Source organism: Ochlerotatus camptorhynchus, unplaced genomic scaffold, assembly GCF_037179485.1.
Source record: "Ochlerotatus camptorhynchus isolate MF236.1 unplaced genomic scaffold, CSIRO-AGI_Acam_v1.1 ptg000130l, whole genome shotgun sequence".
NCBI classification, from domain to species: Eukaryota; Metazoa; Arthropoda; class Insecta; order Diptera; family Culicidae; genus Ochlerotatus; species Ochlerotatus camptorhynchus.
The window spans coordinates 3,743,156-3,767,393 of NW_027040620.1; the positions used below are offsets into that span (position 1 = coordinate 3,743,156).

Genomic DNA, 24,238 nt, shown 5'->3' on the forward strand with positions numbered 1-24,238 from the left:
ATTGTCTAACCGTTTTTTGCTTACGAAGCAGCAGGCTGTGGGTTCTATCTATTCCCAGTACTGAGGTTTTATCCCTTTACATTACTGAGTTAATAGGATCGCGTCAATATCGGAAATCAGTACATTCAATCTAATCTACGATCGTATCACTTATTAAGGTGAATCCTGATCCAATGAACTCAACCTACTAAGAAAATGTGCTTTCCTGTAACCTTTGTGGGCAAGCAGAGGTTAACACGGTCCTCAATACAACAAAGCTCATTCTAATATTCCTTTCCTACTCCCACCTGATTGCAAGGACGTGGCTGGCGTCATTATTGTCCTTTAAAAAATAAGGTCCCTGAAAGTTGTACAATGAGTATGAAAGGTCACTCCCAACCCCATTCAGCTGATACATTGTGCAATTTAACTGATTCTGACCAATCAAGAAGTAGCAACCATTGATATATGCAGTCAGTCTAAGCTAAGCTAAGCTAAACGAAATGACAGACGGAGTGGCTCGAAAACTTTGGTGACGAACCTGATGTTGCATTTTTTCAGTATACCACATGGCAACACTACCACTTAATTGTACACTCATAAAATTCGATACATTTTATTGGGGAATTTCCATGTAAAATTCCACATGATTTTCACATAAACATAAACAGAGTCCACAGAAGTACACATGAAATTTATGAGTCAAATGAATAGTATGTGTGGTTACACATGAATTTTACATATACACATAAGAAATATGTGTCCGACACAAATATATCATTTGTTTATCACATTGCAAAAATTCATGTGTGGGACACATACATATAATCATTGAATTTTTATTAGTGTACTAGCATTTTCTTCAAATGTACTAGATGAAATCAGAATGATCCACTCTAGTCAAAATCAAATGGCATAACATTCGTTGATGAAGTTAGATACTCTTCGTACAATGTCAAAGATCTTGCACACAAACCAACTATGATCAAATCAAAACAAAAATACTAGCGCATCTGTCGGCTGATGGCACAAGCATCTAAGAAAATTCTATTACAGAAAACCACATTATTTTAATTTATTTCTTCACAGTAAGTCATGCGTTTGTGCTTTAAGCGACTAATCAGCTCAAATTTTACGTAGACAGCACTGAGCTACGCTACACTGCGCCAAGGAGATTTGAGACATCTTTGTGAGACACCCATATTTTTTTTTTCATTCTGCTTGCTTTCTTTAGAAATGGAGGCAATATGAAAAACCTAAATTTATCCACTTATGGTTGGTACCCGGAACATGCCCAATGTGGTCAACACCGCTCGGTTTGGCTATAATTTGTTTTCAGAATTCTGGGTTTTGGTACTAGCCAGAGACTTGGTACAGTGCTGTTAGATATAGTAGCAGCACGTGCCGATTTTCATGTCAAAATTGACCATTTTGTGTGAAAATCGGAATGCGCTGCTATTATGCGGGAGTACCCTGTACATGATGGGTTTTGGTTTTAGTCAGGAACTGGCCACATCTCCGACGATGATGGGGTTTGCTCAAGTCACTGACCCGGGGGTACCTGGAGCATGTCCTTAACCGCATGACCACCAATGAACTTGTCGTTGGATTCTCAATTGATTTGAGGTGTCTGATGGGCTTGGCACGTATTAGGTAACTAGTTAACTGATTTCAAACATATGCAATAGCGTTCAAAGGGGCCATAGTACTTTTCATTGTATGATTGTTGCGTCCAATTTCGTTTAATGGATACTGAGAAACATGAGTCACAATATTATCTCTAAATCACATTAAGAAACGATTGCTTGTTTAATATGGTTTTATCGAACAGCCGTACAGAAGGCGATAAAACAATAATAAAACTTTTGTTGCGGTCAAAAAGTAAAAAAAAATAAGGCGACGAACTATTGGTTGGCAAACGATGTGAAATATTTTATAAACTATAGATTGAATTATGACCAACCGGCTTTTGTTAAATACTCAATAGAACGAAATGGAATAATTGTTGCTCTAATAAAACATTAATAAAACTCAAATAAAGGTCTAAGGCATTTATAATGTTTCTTGGGATGCAATCTACCTACAGTTAAGTGATGGATCCATTTTTCTAACGTCTTGTTTTTTTTTGGCTTTAAGCCCACTGGGACATTAAGCCGGTTCTCAACTCAAAAATTAAAAAGTGATATTTAAGCACTTCCACCGTTGTTAAATCAGAGCTTTATTTTATGCCTGTACCATTTTTGCATTAGTACATATTTGTAAGCACAATCATATCATCTATGCCCAGGGAAATCGAATAAAATTCCAACTCGAAAAATTCCTAGACCGGACGGGGAATCGAACCCAACCATCTGGTTTTGATTTATAGCTGCACCTTTGCCGACTGAACGAAGGGAGTAAATCGGAATTAATCATACATGAACACTTGAAAAAGGTCACGTGAGGGCTTGAACCGCACTACCACATAACACGAAAAGATACTCTACTTGGTCTGCTGCATCTGTTTGCAGTAGTGGGAATGTATTGATGCCTCGCTCTCGGCGATTCTCTGCTCGCGCAGCCAGTTTTCCACTCAGTTTGCTTTGTGGGATAGGCGTAAGCACTTAACAGAAACGGTAACTCGTTAGTATCGGTCCGGTCCGTGGGAATCACTGGTGACAGAAAATAAAATAAAGAAACAAACATACGTGAGCAACTGAAAACGAACGACGAACTGGGATAGGCCCCAAAAGTCAATGCGCGTCCGTATACGTTGAAATTGTCGTGCAATATAGCTGCATAATTTGGTCTTTGCTATGTCTATTTTTTGAATAAGCCTTCACATTCGAAAAGACAGAAATAGAAGGAATTTTTAAGATGTTCTGTAACTACGTGAAAATGTGATTTAAAAATAAAACGAATGTGAAACGACCAGAAGTGGAGAAGCGGATATATCATCTCGGAAACGTAAGTATACCATTCCAAGAAAAATGAACCGTTTATGATGTACTTTCACCTAGTTTCCTTTTGTGTGAGTATGTCCGTTATCAATAGAAACACAATCGATATAATTAAGCTTTAAATGGAAATTCAATAGCAAGAACAGGTATGGTAACACAGAAGACCGTGTGTATCGTAAATTTATTTGTCATCTACGCAAAAGTGAATCACTATGTTGTACCTTGTTCAGACTACATAAATATAATATAATAATTATCCACAAGAAAAATGTCATCAATATAGGCTTATAACATGTTATAACTGTTCGGTCTGGCCAGTGTATTGAACGAGATGAATGCGCTGGCCAGACTGAGCAGTTACAACAAGTTATAAGCCTATCTTGATAACATTTTTCTTGTCGATAATTATTATAATATGCTAAAACTATGTAGTCTGAACGTGGTATAAAAGATGAAAAATTCATAGAATCAACATCGCACTCTCGGCTCGACAGCTAATCATTCACTGTATACAAAGTTGAAGAATACAGCGAAGCATAAAATTAGTAATATACGTACGTATACTATGGCGCTGCCCGTGGAGGGAAGCGAAATGAATGAAAAAAATAAACAACACTAGAGAAGACGCATAATTGAAATTTATAAATTTGTCACCGGAAATCGCTGGCTGTCGTCTGTAGACCGTATGGGACGGAATATCTTATGTACAGACAAATAAAAATAACAGCACATAGGTAGGTATGTCGATGTCCAAACTCGGTTACGGAATATTTATATTATTTTAATTATGAAAATAATAAGTAAAAGTTATGAATTGGGGTGTTAGTGGAATACTCATAAGAGCTAGAAGAGCAACATTTATATTCATAATAGATACACGGATTTTGTCTATGTGATTTAAAGACGTTACCAATGTCGAACTCGCTAAAGAAAGTATCTAAATTTCACCCTGTCGAATACTCACCCCCAAACATAAACATGAAAAATCATCAAACTATTAACCAACTCATTTTTAAAGACCCTTTATAAATTATTGGCAGGAAAACATCTAAAACTTTGCACGGAGATGAATATTTCAACATTTATTCAAAACTTGGCTAGCGCTGAAATTTGCTTTCGATGTTTGATTTTCTGTAACGTTACGATTTTGTTTTAGCTATGCATGTTCGGTAACGCAAAGTGCCATAATTCTGCGTAGCGACAAATTCCGCGCATTCCGCCAGAATGTTGCAGTATATTACAATATTACTATTCAATTCAAATTATATACAATTTATAATTAGTTTAGGAATTGGGCCTTAGGTGCGAGGTTTTTATATAAACCTATCATTTGAACTCTCTTAAAGCAGTTTTTACAGATAAATCTTGTTTAATAGAGCGAATAGTGTTTCAATATAATTAAATAGCTCTTTGAAATATATTTTCAAGGTTCCGGGCAACGAACTTTTATAATCCTCGATTTTTCGGACTTTTAATGTTTTCAGCGTATGGAAATACTAATTCGTCAAGACATATCTAACGGGTGTTCAATAAAAAATGAGATTTTTTTCAGTCATATAACTAGTGAAAAAAAAAAATTTTCAACGAATTCAGTATTTTTTATTAGATATTGATTCTTCAAAAAAAAAAAAACGTCAATAAATATTGAAGAAGGGTCCCTGGTCAGCCGTACGACGCAACTTAGTCGCGATGCTCTCACAAAAGCGCCCATTATTCATTACTTATAGATTTATCTATGTCCATTTTTTAAAATCCAATCATATATTTTTAAAAGCAGAGCATAAATCCAAGTGAACTCTAAATTCATTGTCAGGCGAATTTAAGTCCTTACTAACATATCAATCAGGCTAAGGCGTTGATGACCTCTGCTGTTCGAAGTGGCGCCGGTGGTGTCATGTTAAGCGTGACTACCTCTCCCTCTAAAGGGCCTGGGTTCAATCCCAGTCGGCGCCGCCGTGATTTTCTCAGACATAAAATCTATGTTCACACCTTCCTTCGGAATGGAAGTAAAACCGTTGGTCCCCGGTACATGAGTTGATGGGTCGATAGGTAGGGTCCAGGTTGTAGGCTCTGCCTCCCTGGCGCCCCTGGTAGCATTGGTACTCAGTACGGAAAACAAGATCGACGGAAAACAAATCAAGAAAAAAAAAAAGGATCCGTAGGTCACCTTTTACTCGGTCGATGTACCTTGCCGCTGTGCGCATCTTCATCTTGTTCCTGTTGTCCCGCTTTCGAGAACCATATTCACTGGGTCGACAACCAGCGTTCTTACGACGCGCCCAGCAGCACACCGTAGATGCCCAAATTTTGCAGTGTGGACGATGGATGGTTCTCCAAGCAGCGTGGTTCATTCGCCTTCTCCGCGTTCCGTCATCCATCTGCACTCCACTGTAGATGGTACACAACACCTTCCGTTCGGAAACACCACTAGTATATTGTTTATTGTTGTTTATTGTTTATTGAAAAATTCAACTGACAATTACTGTCTAAATGAATAAAACTTAAACTAAATAGTTACGGTCAACGGTACGGAAAAGGCCAAGTAGCTGATGACGAAACACATCAGCTGATACATTGAAGTCGAACATATAAAAAAAGTGGTTGAATTGCCGGCTGATTTCTCGAATTTTTCTCGTGTTGTGTATGATTCCGGCTCCGTGGTTCCAAAAACAGAAAGTCGCGTTGACGAAGAGACCTCTCAGGGGCATACATATTTAGCTGTGACAGCAGTGTTGGGCAGTCAATGTCACCTGTAAGCAGCTTTCCAGCGAACATAGCTTGAGCGACCGTCCGTCTCACCTCTAATGGCTCGATTCCCAGGAGACGGCAACGCTCCTCGTACGGTGGCAAGTTCGTTGGGTCACGCCAGTTGAGGAAACGAAGAGCATATCTCACAAACTTGCGTTGAACGGATTCAATTCTAGTGATCCAGCTAGCATGGAAAGGGCACCAAACAACTGGACTTGACTCCAATAAGGATCGCACAAGCGAGCAGTAAAGTGACCTGAGACATAGCGGGTTACGAATCTCGTCGGCAATTTTGAAAATAAAGCCCAATTGTCGATTAGCTCTGGAGATGATGTCATTGTAGTGGATTCTGAAAGTGAGTCTGCAGTCCAAGGTAACGCCGAGATCCTTTATGTGCTCTACACGAGCAAGACAGCGTCCGTAGAGAACATATTCAAACATGATTGGTTCGATTTTTCGGTGATAGGAAATAATGTTACATTTTTCTATGCTTAGACTCATCAAATTTCTTGAGCACCAGTCAGCAAAAATACCTAACATATTCTGGAGATCCCAGCAGTCCGAGAGACTTTTAATAATTTTGTAGATTTTTGTATCGTCTGCATAGAAAACGCGGCATCCTGATGGTAGGTATCAGCAAGGCGACATTGTTTAAAAAGATCGAAAATAGTAGCGGTCCTAGGTTACTTGCGGGACTCCCGAGTTGTTTGATAAAACATCCGATTCCGACGCGGCAATCTTGACATGTACATAGCGATTCACCAAGTAAGATCTGAACCAATCCACAGCAGTTGACGAGATGCCAAGTATCTCCAGCTTGGCCAGCAAGATATTATGGTCCACCGTGTCAAATGCAGCTTTAAGATCCATATACGCAGTATCGACTTGCCATCCTGAATCCATGCATCGCAGACAGTTAGAAGTGAACTGCACCAGGTTCGTGGACACGGAGCACTTCGGGTAGAAACCGTGTTGTTCTGTATCGATATAATTTTTGCAGCGTGCGAACAGAGCACCATTTATGATAATCTCGAACAGTTTTGAACAGGCACACAGTGAGGTGATTCCACGATAATTTATGACATTCCGTTTATCTCCTTTTTTGTGCACTGGGAACAGATAAGAAAGTTTCCAGCGGCAGGGGAACTCACATTGCTGTGCCGAGAGATTGAATAGCCTCGCAAGTGAAAGGCAGAGATTGGCTACACAACGTTTTAGAACTGATGACGGAATGCCGTCAGGTCCGGAGGCGAACGAGAGCTTCAGTTTGCGTGTTGCGGCTATCACCATGTCTTCTGAAATGCGCAGAATAACGAAACTAAACACATCACGTGGTATCCCAACAGTAGCGTCCAGCACTTGCGTTGGCGAAGCGGAGAAATCGTTGAACACTTGCTTGAAATGACGAGCAAACAAGTCGCATTTTAGTTCAGGCATCGTGGCTGTAGAGGAACACCGGTCTAATCAGCGTCTTGTAGATAGTCAAGTTCGTGTGACGGTGAATTTTATTCGACTGGAGCGTCCTCCGGAGCCCAAAGTAGGCACGATTCCCTGTCATAATGCGTCTTTGAATTTCTCTGCTGGTATCATTTTCGGTGGCCACCAGTGAACCCAAACACACGAGCTCGTCGATCACCTCGATTTTGTCACCGTCAATCTGAACTCGGGGTGAGAGGCTAATATTGTCTTCCCTAGAACCTCTTCCTCTTCAGCCTTCAGTATGATGTACATTTCCGCCATCGTCTCAAAGTTCCGTGCCATGACGTCGATGTCATCGGCGAAGCCAACAAAGTGGATGGACTTCCTGAAGATCGTGCCAGTCGTGTCTATCCCAGCTCTTCTTATCACACCATCTACTTCTTCTTCTTCCTCGCATTTCAAGCTTATTGCGTATGGCATATTAGCTTATTGCGTGCTCTCAACTTAGTGTTCTAGATGCACTTCCACAGTTATTAATTGAGAGCTTTCGATGCCTGTACCATTTTTGCATATAATTGTGTGGCAAGTCCAATCATACTTCTATGCCTAGGGAAGTCGAGAAATTTTCCAACCCGAAAAATTCCTAGACCGGACCGGGAATTGAACCCAGCCACCTCCAGCATGGTCTTGCTTTGTAGCTGCGCCTTTACCGACTGAGCTAAGGGAGGCCCCACACCATCTAACGCGATATTAAATAGCAGACAGGAAAGTCCAGTGTCCCCGATATTCGAACAAGGCACATCACTCGAACCATCGTCGCCTTGACCAATCGCGTCAGTTTATCCGGAAATCCGTACTCGTGCATAATCTGCCATAGCTGATCTCGATCGATTGTGTCGTATATGGATTTGAAATCGATGAACAAAAGATGTGTGGGCAGGTATTCGTCGTATTGTATTCGCGGCATTTATGCCGAATTGTGATAATTTGGTCCGTGGTGCGGGCACCCATGAATCCCGCCCCACGAACTCCCTTGCAAATGGTGACAAGTGGCTAGGTAACTATTTTCAAGTAAGTCACTAATTCACTTTTTTACCAAGTTGTCATTAAATTCACTATTTCTTAAAATTTTGTCACTTATATCACTGGAGAGTAAGGAATTTGCCACAGCTTGATCGAGAGCTTGATGAGGTAACACATTTGTGTTGAAAATATTTATTAAAAATCAGCATGTAAAGTCTGACAAGATTAGTTGCAAACAGATGGGAACGTTAACTGTCCAACTTCGTGATCCAGACACTTCAGTCCGTTATCTTAAAAAATTGTTCAGATTATAATATTTCAATTTTTTCTCATGGCTGTGATACCGAAATTGTCATAGACTTATAACAAATTTTCTGAGGTTTCGGAAAAAAATCTAGTCGTAATATCCTGGCTTTTAACTTTGTAATCTTGAAAATTGTCTAAGCCAAAGATGTTGTTAAAAGGTTCAAGCTCTAGACATTTTTCCAAAGTCCATCAATTCGAAGAAGCCCGGTAGCTTTAATATACAGACTTAATATAGCTCGGTAAAGTCTCCAACAGCCGATTACCTCGGCAATAACTTTTGCTGATATCTCTGCAAAATATCTGTTTGTTAGCTGATATCTCAGCAAAATATTATTTGTTAGCTGAGTCTCGGAAATTGTTTTGCTGAATCTCAGTTAAATAGATAGCAGAAATTCTCAGGTGTTGGAATCTCGACGAAAAAATTTAAGTGTGTTTATCCAATATGATGGGTAAAGTTTGTATGATGCATCACAACCCCCTGTTTCCCACTGCTCTTCCGATGTGTATTGAGGTTCCCAACAACGGTGTCAAATTTGAACGAATTTGGTTATGATCTGGATTTGCGGGAGAATTTTAAATATTGTATGGGAACCCGAGCAAAGCTGGAGATCAAATTGAAATCAAAATTTGCTGTTATGATGCAATTTATTTTAAATAGTCCAGTTGATCTCATTTTGGTTGACTTAACTAACCGTTAAGTAATAATAGTAATAGTAATAATAAGAGCAAAATTTTACACTGTTGAATCAAACGGAAAACTAATCTTGCTTTCAATGAAATCAATTTGATTACTGATTTTGCATTCATAATGTTTAACTAAATACGGGCCTGGCGTAAATCGTAAGCATCCATGCTTCTCACGCTGAAAGAGTTCAGCTCAAATCTCACCCCCGGCAAGTCATGAATGACCTAAAATGTGTTAAACAAAACAAATAAACAATAATCATTAGTTCAACGACAGATGAACTTATATTAAATTTTAAACAAGACGGTAACAGCAAAACTTCAAGTTAAGTTGCTTTCATTACAAAAGTTTGACTGCACAATGAAAGCACAATATGATATCAGACTTATGTCGCGACAATTGAAATCAAAATGAGTTTTCATTATAATAGGAACTGCAAACTTTAATATCGATTTGCTTTCATTTTGTTAACCGACTTTGCTCGGGATTGGTGCTCAGCACGGAAAACAAGATCGACGGAAAACAAATCAAGGAAAAAAAAAGTTCCAACCTGCATTGGGTATCAAGATCGGCTCTGCTTGGTTTCTGACTAAAGTCAGTTTGATCGTTTGTTTTTAAACCTACCTCAGGTTGAGGTTCACACTGATAAAAAGTTCGGTTTCACACTGTAGTAACTAAATAACTAATATTATAGCACATATCAGCCCTGTAGGCGGAGCATAAATTTGAAAGCAAGGCCAATGAAGTTTTCATGAAAGTTCGAATTTTTATGAATTTAAACTTGTTTTTTCCTAAACAAAAGCTGTATTCTATCTCCATCGGTCATAACATTGGTTACTTAGAAATGGATCTGCACCATCCTGTGGTTTAGCGACGAAAGTACTTTGTAGGGTAGGAATGTGTAAACAACCCACCGGGGAAAAGTTACCTATTTGCATTTCTACGAATCTATAGGATGAATGTATAGGCAGTTCAAATATTGCCGTTTTTTTTCTTAAAAGGGGCTTATTATACCAGTTTTTCCTACAGGCTCTGCAGATTATGTTAGTGGCCTGCACTTGTCTGGTAAACTTTTTATATCGGACGTTGTTGACAAAATTCCTGGTTAGTATACTGATTTTTTTCGCGAATATTCTGGATGACCGCGACCATGACCGCGATCATGCTTGCAATCTCATTACTTCTCTCTTCTGCCAACCACATCCCATCTCCCATTACTGTTACCAGCGATTCTAAGCGTATTCTAATGTGAATTCCAAGGTAATTTTGGAACAATACTTCGGAAAACCTTGGGTGAATTCCAATGAGGATATTTCCAAGATAATAAAGGTGATCAAAGCATTTGATTTGTTTTTTTTTTGTTAATTACTTTATTTGTACAGGCTCATTCGAATAAACTTTACAGAGCCAAGTTATCATTTTCTTTACACATTATAAATGTCTTAAATCTAAAATTAAAGGATTGGAACCGATTACTCGCGGTCTTCTCGAGGTTAGTGGATGACAATTGTTTGGATCGGGAGAGGGAAAAGGAGATTTGGAATATGATTTATGATTCAAAAATTTCACTATTTCTAAAACAAATACTTAATCCTATCGACGTTATATCAACTCTGTAATTATACAATTATTACAGAAACAAATCTACAAAAAAAATACACACACACATACAAAATACAAACCGAACACAAGGTTAATAAAACTTACAATCTAATGTTAATATTCTTAAAGTAAACATATATGAGTTTCATAAACTCCAGATCGCGTCTAGCCAAAATATCCCGAACTGGAACATTAGGTTGTCTACCTCGAGCCCGAAGGGAATCGTACAACTCGGATCTGACTCCGCGGTGCTCAGCACATGACCAAATAATGTGATCTGCGTCCTGGTAACCTTGTCCACATTCACAGAGATTGCTGTTCTTCAGCCCAACACGGAACAAGTGAGCGTTTAACGAATAGTGATTGGACATGACATTTGATTTGTTGCAATTACTGTTAATACTGTTAATAGTCACCTTGTTGATAGAATTGAATAACATATTTCTAGGCCACACTTTGTTCCAGAATCTGGTAGTACAATACAATTTTACCGGAAAAAGAAAGCAAATGGGTTACAAATCTGTACCCTCACGTATTTGCAGCGATCATCCTACACTTGTTGCACCAAGATTGATCGTGTGTATCATTCTGGTAAACGAGCATTTTATTCGGCATTAAGTGCTACTTGATACTGTCGCTTTCATGGTGTTGTGTACGGAATATGCTGTCTGCGGTTGGCGTGTTCATTGAGAAGGAAATCACCGTCCCACGCCGCCGGGGATATGAAATATTAGAAGATACCTCCAGATATCATAGGAATATGCATGAGCCTCATGCATGGGGCCTCAACCATGTGGAACGGATATCTTATTCCAACAAAAAGCATATCGCATTTCGAAAACTACGTTAATTGTTTGATCATATATTGGGGGCAAGAGGTGAGAAAAATGTATGCTATTTGTTCATTAGGCCTTGTTAAAGCTACAGAGTTATACCAACCGGTGGAAACTAACGATTTTAAATTGGCTGACTACTTGACTAGCCTATTGGTCCCAAGTAAATCCCATTCTAGTCGAAATTCTAGTACTACACTATGAAAGTTTAACGGATTAAATGAGGGGTTCGTGGATTTTCCTATCTTTCGAGGGGCGCATCTATTAGCTTAGGACCGAAGAGAGTACCAGAGCTTAGCCAAAATTTTGAGCACGTTTCATCGGGACCTTCTGGTCTTAGAGTTACCTCTATGGTTATACCATGTATCGACAGTAAATATGTCATCAACAGAGGCTTATAACATGTTATAACCGCTCAGTCTGGCCACTGTTTTAGACCACAGTGACAGTTAACCAGTATTAAAAATATAATACAAATACAACTGTTGCACGATAGTGCCAAAATGCCATCGCCATCTGTTGACCATCGAACAACGTTGCCTTAAGATGAGTTTGAAACATTGAATTGAGTCACTACTTGCAACACGTTATCAGCATAAACAAATAGAAGAAACGATCCACCATAAGATAAACAAAGCACAAGGCAATTTTAACGCAGACATATGTATTGCTACGCCCATTCAGGAACAACCGCTCGTCTGATCCGTTATATGCCTTGGTATAAAGTATGGGATGTAATGGGAAGCGTGTAGGCCACACCATATGCCAACATTCACAAAGCAGAGCGGACGGGAAGAACAATATTTTGCTTTACAGTGCAGATAAATGCTATAATCTAGAGGCATTTTCTTGCCCAGCTCTAGAATCGAATGTTTAGCTTAAACAGATATTCTGAGCATCAATCAGTAGCTTAGCGTGTTTATGTGGGTATGCTTTCGGTTGTGATAATGTTCAGTCTGAAAATTTTAAGCCATCGGACTAGGACAAATTTATGGCTGTAAGTAGTGGAGGTTATGTTTGAAATTGTGGCAATAAACAAATTCGAATCGAGTGGCATTCACTCAACAGGTACACTTGAAACATAAACAAGATCTGTGTCGAACATGTGTTCGAGGCATTCACATATACCTAGTTATGTTTCGGAAGCACTTGTTCGACGATCTTCGAGAGCTTCAATCGAAAGAATGTTTATACGAATTTTTATTGATAGATATCTACGTACGCGCGGCAATTTGAGGCGGTTCGTGTGACACGAATGAAGCTTGTTGTTCTGATGTACCGGTAAATTTACTGATAATGGGATATTATCTTAAACCAATTTACTGCCTTAATATAGAAATATAGCGTTTTAATTTTACGGGTAAAATGTATAAATGATCAAATAAGTGTTTCGTTATGGCTGCCATGTTTTGTGAATTATATAATATATTCAACATTTCGATTTCTCCAGGACACGATATAAGTTCTACAAGACCTTTTTGCATGCTGAATGTAACTATTTTTTTTTTTTTCAATCATAAATGTTGTCTAAATGGAAAGGCCGTCTATTTTTATTCCGATATTTTTATTTTAAATATCGAATACGTTATTTTTAAGTAAAAATTCCGGCACAAATTTGAATAATTGTCGATAATGAATAATTACAAGGAGATGGCACCCCTAGTAACCAAGGCGAGCATAGCCACGGGCTCACACTCTGGGCCCGCTTAGATTGATGTATGTACACATTTTTATGCTGACTACAAATAGATGGCGGCGGCATTAGAATAATTAGGTATGTAAAGTTTCATGGACACCAAAGAAGTCCGCGTTTGAACTATGCGTCAGTTGGCGTGGACATTTTCAATATGTTCTGTAATGCATGATTTTGGTATGGTCTAATACCTAGTGCGCAGCTGAAAAGTAATTTTCGCTAATTCCAATGAGAGTTCAGTGCGTAGAATTTCTGAAGAAAGTTTCATGGGGTTTAAAAAAAAAATTAATTCAATTGGTATTCTGATTAATTTAGAGGAAGTTATGGGAATAATTTTAACTTAACTCTGAGGCAACGAATTCAGAAGATACATTCAAGAAAGTTTGAAATAGTATTCAAATTCGAACTCTAGGAATTGTTCCAAAAAGCAGAATCCAAGACAGATTTAAAACTGTGGTTAATTTTAAGTGAATTCTGATGATAATTTCAAGAGAATTTAATTTCGGAGGGCATTTTGATGTTTTAATTAAGAATTCTGAGGAGGAGCCCACGGGAATTTTCAGAAGAATTCATGGTCTAGGATAAATCAGTAAGATAACAAATGTTTGAATGCCAAGTTTAGAGAAGTTGAAGAACAATGTCAGATGTCTTCAATGGCAAGCTAATGAATAATCTAGGGTCAGTTCAATGATCTTAGAATTGATTTCAATAAGATTTCAAGAGGGCTAGCCTGAAAGGCTTCTGGGCAACTCCAAATGTTATCTAGGATTAATGAAGTCATTTGAAGCATATTAAAAGCAAAAGTCAACAGATCTAATACGGTCCAACGAAGCGCAAACCCTGACGTCTCCTATGTCATTCCTAGGTCAACTTGGTTAACTTTGGTTGTCCAGTTCACTGCACTAGTGGCAATCACATGTTTTGGTTTTAGAAAAAGCGAATCAGTGCTAACACATGGTCTATTAGAGCAACTTAATCACCGACGCCGTTTTGTTTCAGTCAAAGCGTAAAGTAGACGTAATATTCAATAAAAAAAATGAAGATATCCGGTATTTGGTTACGTACCGTAATACTGCTCAAGTGTCTGCATAATGATGTTTTCGGGACATTCTTTAAATACTACATAAGTTTTATTACTTTCGAGAATAGTTCGATTCTTACAAATTTGCAAAACTAATGGAATAATAAAAATGCCAATGCAAAAAAAATAACATTGATATCGTCGAAAACAGCTTATTCATACTGAACCGACCCAATTGAAGTAATTCTCTTTCTATTTGATTCATTACAGAATACCGACATCGATCAACGTGTGCACAGAAAAACTACCATCACCGTTAACATTACAAACCGTGCTGAAATCAGTTTCATTCATGGTGGCGTGCTCACTTATCAATCTAGAGTAGTTACAAGTGTATATCGGGGCAACTAGTTTGTTAGTGTAGTGCATAAGTCAAGATAGTGGCACATTAAAAAGAAATAGAATATAATGGCCGTTAGATGTGTGTGAAAAGTATCAGAAAACGTCGTAGTTCCAGGCGAAGATGAGAAAGCGTCGAAAAAAATGGTTAAGAAAATGTGAGTTTGAGAGGTGGCCAGCAGAGTTGATTCTGTAAAGTTAATTACATCAATTAGTGGTGACCGAATGTGAACCGAAGACCATACTGCGACTGGCGAAAATCGAATGCCCTATCTCGTCGGATGTGTTTGAGCGTAGTATTAAGAAGGATATGAAACATGTTTTACCACTTCGAGCATGTGATCAAATCGATGCAGTATGTACGCAATGTGAAACCGCCTCAAGTACATAATTTAAAAGGTCTTAGAAAGTGAATCATATGTGGTTATAATGTACCCGTCCAACATGGGTTCGACAAAGTTTCAACTCATCTTCACCGTCATTCTTGTGTACCAAATTAACAGTATTGATACAAGAAAACACGCTGAGCAGCATCCAGCTGTTTTTCGTCATACCGATGATGGTGATAGAAGAATTACTGCCACTCCCAGTGCTGCGAATCGTTCACATGCTGGAGAAGTCAACAGAAGCGCCAGTTCGGAAACTATAGGATTGAGTAAACAAGGTGCCAAGAATAGTTTCATCAGCAATGAGTCAGTCGTTGTCTCACGGCAACGGCGATCGGTAGGTAGTATTACCGGACAAACTGGATCTCTGAGCTTATGCAACAAGGAAGGCTGCAGTTGTTTGGACCAACCTATCCTGACCATCGAATGCGAGCTGCACAACAGAGAGGTATGGATATAAAGTTTATTCAGGAATTACTTACACATCTCATCATACCGAGTACGCATAGGGCGCGAAAATGATTTTCACCTTTTCATTGTATATATTTTGACAAAGCTAAATATAATAAATAATTAAGGGGTTACGCCTACCTGCAAACTTTCAAAAAATCGATTGTCCTAATCGAAAGTATTTAAAGTCAAGAATATTTCAAAAGATCAAGTTGATCCGATGAAAATTGTGAAAGTTATGCGACGTACAAAAATATTCACTTATAGTGGACTAAACCCAACTTGAAACTTTAAACGCGATTATCTCGGAATCATATTTTCAAAAATGCCAAAAATTTCTCGAAATGTATACATTCGATTCGTCCGATTCGTTTTGATTTCTGTTCAGTACTATTTTGTGCAGTCCACGATCGTTCGGATTTCGTCTATCATTTAATTTCGATTTTTTACAGCCGATCAAAGACAAATTTTAAGGATCAAAAATCGGCACTTCAACTTTGCAAGGCCGCCATTTTGTCAAAAAAATTAAAAAAAAACCGAACGATCAAGGACTAGTTTAACACATGCTTAACGATTTGGCATGGTTTTTTTTATTTCAGATGATTACATCACAAACCACAGTTGGCACCGCAAAAAGCGTTTTTTAGAACATCGTCCACGGGGAGCAGCCGTGCGGGGCACCAATACCTTGTTTTTACAGCATCGACTGATAAATGTACCATTTAATGTGTGTTCAATAAACGGCAGAAAGCCGATTTTCAATATGTTGCGTCGTTTTCGAGAAAAAATCCAAACTTTCGCTTTTTTTCGGTCTTGCAGTTAGGCGTAGCCCCTTAAATTGATCTCAAATCGGCAAATATATGCGACTTTTTTTAACGTTAGTAGGGTAAATTATGGCTTCGGCACCCATTGACTATTTTCGGCAACCGAAATTGAAACGTTAATTTCACTGTATTTTCCCATCAAAACTCTTCGCTGAATGTATTAAGCCGATTCCTTACCTTTTCAACTCCAATCTGATTACATTTTTACGACTGTGCAATCCTGTTATGCCATATTTTTCTTTAAATTAAACATACACACTACAAAATACGGCTGATTTCGAGTTGCCGATAATAGAACAGCTGGTTAACCCGCAGTTCAAATGGAAAGGGTGCCGAAGAAAAAGAGACTGCCGACAATAGTCACACTCACCTGAGAAGTTTGGATCGTTGTAAAAACATGTTCAACCCGTTTTGATCAATTCTGTCGATTGGAATTGGTAGAACAGCAAGCAGCAGATAAATGTCAACCAACAAACCTGTCATGTATGTGTGTGACGCTGAGAAATCGCTAATAGAAGTTCGGACGCTGCTTAGATTGACGAGAATACGTAAATTCCCCTATATATTTAAACATTACCATGCTAAGAATTACTGATGGTTTGCATTTTGATTCTAATGGGGCTTTGCATGCTGCAGCAAAGTGGTCCCGGTTCCATAAGAAGTATGGAGCGACACTTGCTATAGATAGTAAAACATATTTGACGCACCAAAAACTCAAAACCAAATTAGCACGAGATTTAAAAAAACATGAATAGTTGATTTGGTTTACAACTACTCAATACTTTAAGAAATACAGAACTTGTGTTTAGTACCAATCAGCAAATTTGATAGTACTTTAAATTGTTAGTATGTTTGCAAGGATATTTTAATATATTTTTAATAGTAGTACAACATTGCGACCACAAATTATCTGTGTATTGACAAATAGTTTCAGACTTAATGTATGACTCACAAGTTCGATATGTTCCAGAATGCTCTGCTCATTTTTTTCTTAGTGTGAAGAATATCTTGAAGACTTTTGAAATTAATCAAGTGCGGAAAATTTCTGCTGAAGTTAGCTTGAGTAAATTTGCTGAAATTTACAGCTCTAATAATAAGGTTTTTTTTTTAATCTTCAGCAGCGATTTCAAACACATGAGTCAACCAACGATAAAGACAAAACGCTTGCTGCTACTACCACGATATACCCTCTCAGAGAGAGGCGAACCAGTCTTTAGGCTGACATCCTTTAAATAAAGAAAAAAAAACCCCTCAGTAATTGATCGGAGTTTTAGAAGGATAATGATATATTGTTTGCCTGCTCTGTTGCCATACATGCCTGAGGACATAGCTTGATCGAAATCGAGAAAAGACATACCAACAAAATTCCCATTAACACATGTGGGGGAAGTGGGGTAATATGGCTAATGGGGAGGCCACCAGCCTAAAGATCAACTTATTGAACATGTTATACAAAAAAATGTTGCAGGTTCAATGCTTGAAGTCTACTTCAACTATCCATTTCATTTTAGTCTAACAAAATACGTTTCCCTAGAGCAAATATTCGAAAAATGTTAGACTAGCTCAAAATGTCAAAAAAATTTAAAAAATTTCTGAATCAGAAAATAAGGTCTATCAGTAGTTTTTTTTAATAACTTATCATTGATATTCCTTCAGCAGCTTTATAAATGGTCATTGGTTTCTTATATGACACGATGTTTTTTTTCTAGATTTTAATAAACATAACAGATTTCCATAACAAAATATTACTTAAGTCCATTCGAGGCAATATGAGCACCACTAATATTTCAACTTGAATTCTTAAATTTTGCATTATTACTTTTTTTTTATATCTTTATTAAGGAGACTTTCAGCCTGCATTATTCCTTTATGCTCTATCATATTTAGTCATATTTATGCTGTATCATATGAAAGCACGTTTTGAAACAGCTGCTTTGGTAAAAAATCAGTCGTTCACAAGACTGAAAACATATAACCTTAAATATGCAATACTTATGAAATTTAATTTATTTTACAGAAAAACATTGTTTCTGTGAAATCTTATTATGTTAAAACTGTTCATTTTTGACCATTCATAAAGCCTCAAGAGAACATAATATTCTTACCGGTTGTTTACAAGGTCGCTCATACCATCCCGACAGGGTGCTATCCATTCGGTTAAATATCATTCGAATTTTCCACTGAATTTTGTATGTTTAATGATGATTTTCTTAACGTGACCAAACTGCCTGTATCTTCTTCGGCTTCGGCCAGCAATTTGGAGTGAGCTATATTCCAAAGGCAGTTTGTCATAAAAAAAGGAAGAAGATTATATCATTATTGCTTTTTATTCCTGCCAAAGCGTTATCGTTCGGCTTGTCATTTTGTCATTTAGAGATATTTTTGATTCTTTGGTCTTGAGTACCGTAAAACGGGGTATCTTTGATAATGCGGGTAACTTCGGTAGTATAATGTAAAGATTAAATTTAGTCGCTGCGCTTTTTCCAAACTAGAAACATTGGTTTGATATTGTAGCTTAGGGTATTTCCGTTGATATCGTATTCAGTTTTTATATAGTATGTGTTACATATTTTACAAACATATTAAAATACAATTTTCGTGTTTTAGCCTGTTTGAAAGAGCACTCAAACCATCACTTATGAAATGTATTTCCTATACTGCCATCACAAATTCAATGTGGTATTCTTATTGCTTATGATATTTTCTGATTACATACTCATTCAAAGTTTCATATTTAAAGAAATAAATTGTTTGAGTTTCACCCATTTTTTTCTACATTCATCGAGCATTATCAAAGTAGCCCCAAATCAAAAACCCGAATTTATCCACCTATGGTGTGATCAGACCCTTCTTACTTATTCAAGTTTATTTATTTTATTGTCATTATCAGTGACCAAGCCCCCCACCCCCGTGTCATCCAGTGACGCTACGCCACTGCCTGGGGGTACCCGGAATATATCCGGGTGTAGTCTATTTGGTGAGGCTACCAATCACCTTATCATCGTATTTTAATGTGATTTAATGGGTTTTAATTCAATTCATATTCAAGCAACTTCCCCGGGGTACCCGGAACATGTCCAAGTGTGTCCAATGTGGTCTGGAACACTTAACACGACTTGCATTGATCTTATTTTTGAATTCTGTAGTAATTCGATGTGTCGCATGATGGTTTTGATACGTTTTCCGTTAAATCCAGCGTGAAGGCCCATATTCACCGGATCTTATTCCGGTCATATCTCCGGAACCAGTTCACCGATTCCAAAACCGTTCAATAGCGTTCAATGGGACCCCAAGACCTATCATTTGGCGCCGAGTTTGTCCAAATCGGTTGAGCGGTTGCTGAGAAACGTGAGCGCATTCATTTCGTTACATACACACACACATACACACATACACACGTACACACACACAAACAGACATGTTCCGATCTCGTCGAGCTGAGTCGAATGGTATATGACACTCGGCCCTCCGGGCCTCGGATCGATAGTCGGTTTTTCGAGTGATATCTATACCCTTCTTTGTAAGAAGGGTAAAACTGAAGTTCGGTCACAAAACTAAAAAAAAAATAGTGCAAATGCTTTAATTTTCGTTAAACATATTACTAACGAATCGACTCTTGGATCCTCAGTACTTGTTTTAAAAATATAAAATTTGAAAAACATTCATTGCCGTAAAAATTATTTAGAATATACTTTAAAAAACTATCAATGTTATCCCGTTTTACGGTACTTGAAGTAAGGATGTACTTTTTGATTTGATCACATTAGGGCCCTTAGATAGCCTAGTCTCTATTGAAAAAACAAAACAATTGATTTAAATAAAAACAATTGTAAATCAATTCGATAACTGTAGGCTGGATGTTCTACAACTGTTTCTTCAAACATGCTGATTTTTGCAAGTAAAAACATTGAAAACCCTTCTGGGCAAGAAGGGTTAAGGCAAGGTATTACCAAACCGAAGGCGGCAGGATCGATACCCAGTTCTGTACATACAATATTTCAGAATGGAAATTCTCTTGGCTATTCCTACTAATTTCTGAGAAGTGTAGATTACCACATTATTAACTTTGGAAGTGCTTCAAAGAACACTAACATTAAGCTGTGAGCAGGGACAAGCTAGTGCAAGAGCGTCTAAGCCAGCAACAAGAAGGTCCTTTTTTTCAGGACTAAGGTGTCGGATCTAAACCAACCACCCTCCTCGATTCCAACTCTGGTTCAATCAAAATCCAAACAAAAATTATGTCCATGCATTCAGTTTTATCAAGCATTTTAAAAGAACAGAATCAATTTATAAAGTTATATATTTCAGGAAGATAATTAAACAACAACACGGTAAAGAAAACGTTATAGATATTATAGGGTAGGTGTTCATATTATCGTGTGTTCCAATTATGATATATGAGAATTCCATAGGCCATAATTGGAGCACACTATAATAGGAACGTATATCCGTAACTGATACATCTACCCTATTTGAATATTCTTCTAAACTAAATTACATTATAAATGTTGGCTCCGTACAGCTACAGCAATTGAACGTTGGCTAAAAAAAGTTGAATATATCTTAAACATTTATGTTCACTATCGTTTATGATGCTCTATAATATCAATACTTCTGTTAATGTACTCCGATTGAATCAGTAAATCTGTTTAAGTATAAAATATCTACACTAAGTGAGTTCCGCAAACCGTGCAAGTTCCGAACGCCGCGCAAAACAGCATAAAAAACAGCATAAAAAACAGCTAATTAGCAGAGTGCAACCAAAATAAATGTGATAGCCTATGTTGGCAAGCTGATTCATTTTGGTTTCTTCCCTAAATGTTCTACTACTATAGAGATTTCTCTAAAAAAAAAAAAAAAAAAGATTTTGCGTCCGTACTGACTAAATTCCAAAAACTACATAAGCCCAGAACGCGTTTGGTAAGCTCTATCGAATTGTACATTACTAATGGGGTGTTTACACTTATGCTATTGCACTAGCGCTAATGAGCCACCTACTAGCAAAAAATCTCACCAGCATAATGTAAACAGGGCATCAGTATCTACCAGCATGATATTTCAGGAGCAACTGAAATTCGTGCTGGATGGCTAGTACACTAGCGCCAGCAAATCCGCACAGAGGTAAACACCCCATACAGCTCCGTAGGTCGCGTTGAGTCCCGGCCGCCGCGAAAAGTTCAAAATGCACTTGATAAAATAGAATAAAAAAACTCAGTGAAATACTACATACTAAAGGAGCCACTTCAAAATTTAAATTGGACCGAAATGTGAATATAGAATCTCTGCCACATTAACTTTCCTCCCCAAATTATTCAGCCTTCTCTTGATTAGTTTCGAAGAGCAGGGTAACTTCCACTTACCCGCCATAAACAATTGTTTTTCGGAACTATGAAATCTTTGAAACCGAAAATGGTAATCAGTAATAATAAGCCACAAGAAAAGTCAGCAAACAACGTGCCCGACACACAAAACCCGTCACCATCTCTTCCAGCGCGTCACAATCAGCGATTCTACTACTCGTGAGCGCTCACGAGTCACAAACTCGCCGACTGCAACGCACCGAAAGCAAAACCGACAAGCGTCATGTGTCAAACACATACCTCCCAACCTCCTCCTGCATCTGAAAAACACAAAATACCACTATAGTAAAGAGCCTGAATTTATAAAGAGACGACATCTTATCCATTTGACAGGTCTTCTGCTCGATTGGAATGACTTTTCCTATGACTTTGACAGACAATCGATTGTTCCAATTTTGACATGTCGCCTCTTTATAAATTTAGGCTCTTTACACTATAGCATCCACAAACCCGAAAAACACGCCCCACAGAGAAGTGAGTGGAAGCAACCCTGTCGAAGAGTACACGGCGAATGAGAACGACCCAAATTTGAGTTTAGTTCACTCATAATCGCCAAAAGTGCAGGAACTCAGCGATGAGTAAATTTGTCTCATGGTTTCCTGTGGAAAACCTAAAAAATCTGCCGGAAAATGAGGAAATTGACGAAAATTTTATTCAGTCTCGGAGTAGTACCAATAGACTGAGTGAATCCAATCTTTACTTGTCTCAAATTCGGGAATTTTTCCCTGGAAAATCCTGGAAAAACCTAGGAAAACATGAGACAAATTTACTCATTGCTGAGTTCCTGCACTTTTGGCGATTATGAGTGAACTAAACTCAAATTTGGGTCGTTCTCATTCGCCGTGTATATTTTCTTTTCAGAACTAAATCAAACTATTATACTATTATGTGTCAAAATAAAATAAGAGTGACTTGCGACTAGAACCACACCCAAGCCCAAAGTAAGTGTCTTTACATAAGCCCCAACAAACAATTTGTGCAGATTAAAGGCTGAATAAGCATTTTTTTAGCTGAAGAAGCATAGTTTTTACCTGAATAAGCTCTTATTCTGCTAGCAATGTTTGTTGGGACGTGCTGCGACATGGCTATCTAATAAAATATATACATGGGTGATACTGTCATTAATGACTAGAACTTTTTTTTTTTTAACTCTTTATTTGTTCCAAATTTAAAATAAATTACATTTCATTTTTAACCTAGGTGCTCCAGTTACTACAGTAACTTACCAGCCTTAATTGTTATGATATATATCTAAGTGTTTTTACATTGTTCCTGTCTTGGCAATTCAGTATTTTAAACAGGTTTTTTAAACCTGCATGTCAGTATAACAATTGATAGCTTAAAACTAAAAAACTAAAACTAAATCTTATCTAAGTATAAAGGGAATTAATCGTTGCAATTGAGGATTGTAACGATTTTTGCCGGAAATTATTAATTATTTTATTGGACATTTGTGCTAAAGTCTCAACATTCGAAATTCTATGTACTTCGGTAGTACTGTACCAGGGAGGCAACTTCAAAATCATCTTCAGAATTTTGTTCTGAATCCTTTGAAGTGCTTTTTTCCTGGTAGTGCAACAACAAGACCATATTGGCACAGCGTAAAGCATGGCCGGTCTAAAAACTTGTTTAAATATTAGAAGTTTATTCGTTAGGCAAAGTTTGGATTTCCTGTTTATAAGAGGATACATACATTTTATATATTTGTTACATTTGGCTTGAATGCCCTCAATGTGATCTTTAAAAGTTAATTTTTGGTCAAGAACTAATCCAAGATATTTCACTTGGTTTGACCAGGAAATTGGAACTCCGTTCATAGTGACTATGTGACTACTACTAGGTTTCAAAAGGGAAGCTCTGGGCTTATGTGGAAATATTATAAGTTGAGTTTTGGAAGCGTTGGGAGAAACCTTCCATTTTTGTAAATAAGAAGAGAAAATATCTAAACTTTTCTGAAGTCTGCTGCAAATAACACGAAGACTTCTTCCTTTAGCGGAAATGCCTGTGTCATCAGCGAACAAAGATTTGTGGCAACCCTGAGGCAAATCAGGGAGGTCCGAAGTGAAAATGTTATACAATATAGGCCCAAGAATGCTACCCTGAGGAACTCCTGCTCTAACAGGTAGTCGATTAGATTTGGAATTTTGATAATTTACCTGCAGAGTTCTGTCAGTTAAATAATTTTGAACTAATTTCATAATGTAAAGTGGAAAATTAAACTTCTTCAATTTAGCAATCAAACCTTCATGCCAAACACTGTCGAATGCTTTTTCTATGTCTAGAAGAGCAACTCCAGTTGAGTGGCCTTCCGATTTGTTTGAACGAATTAAATTGGTAACTCTTAAGAGTTGATGAGTAGTTGAATGCCCATGGCGAAATCCAAACTGCTCATCTGCAAAAATTGAGTTCGTATTGATGTGAAGCATCATTCTATTAAAAATTATTTTTTCAAAAAGTTTACTTATTGAAGAAAGCAAACTTAGCTAGAAGCTAGAAGCTTCAGCTGGATTTTTATCCAGCTTCAAAATTGGAACAACTTTTGCATTTTTCCATTTATCAGGAAAGTATGCC

At 37.7% G+C, this 24,238-nt stretch overlaps 2 protein-coding genes across 2 annotated transcripts in view; one reads left to right on the forward strand and one right to left on the reverse strand.

Annotated features, from left to right (window-relative positions):
• Window positions 1-24,238, reverse strand: part of hiw (highwire) — a 129,757-nt gene that overhangs the window by 48,416 nt on the left and 57,103 nt on the right. The window lies entirely within an intron of this gene.
• The window catches only part of be (ben), a 49,339-nt gene continuing 27,650 nt past the window's right edge, over window positions 2,550-24,238 (forward strand). The window contains exons 1-2 of the mRNA XM_065220684.1: window positions 2,550-2,925; window positions 14,519-15,481. Coding sequence (XP_065076756.1) covers window positions 15,077-15,481 — 405 coding nt within the window. The 5' untranslated portion in view covers window positions 2,550-2,925; window positions 14,519-15,076. The remainder of the gene's footprint in view (window positions 2,926-14,518; window positions 15,482-24,238) is intronic.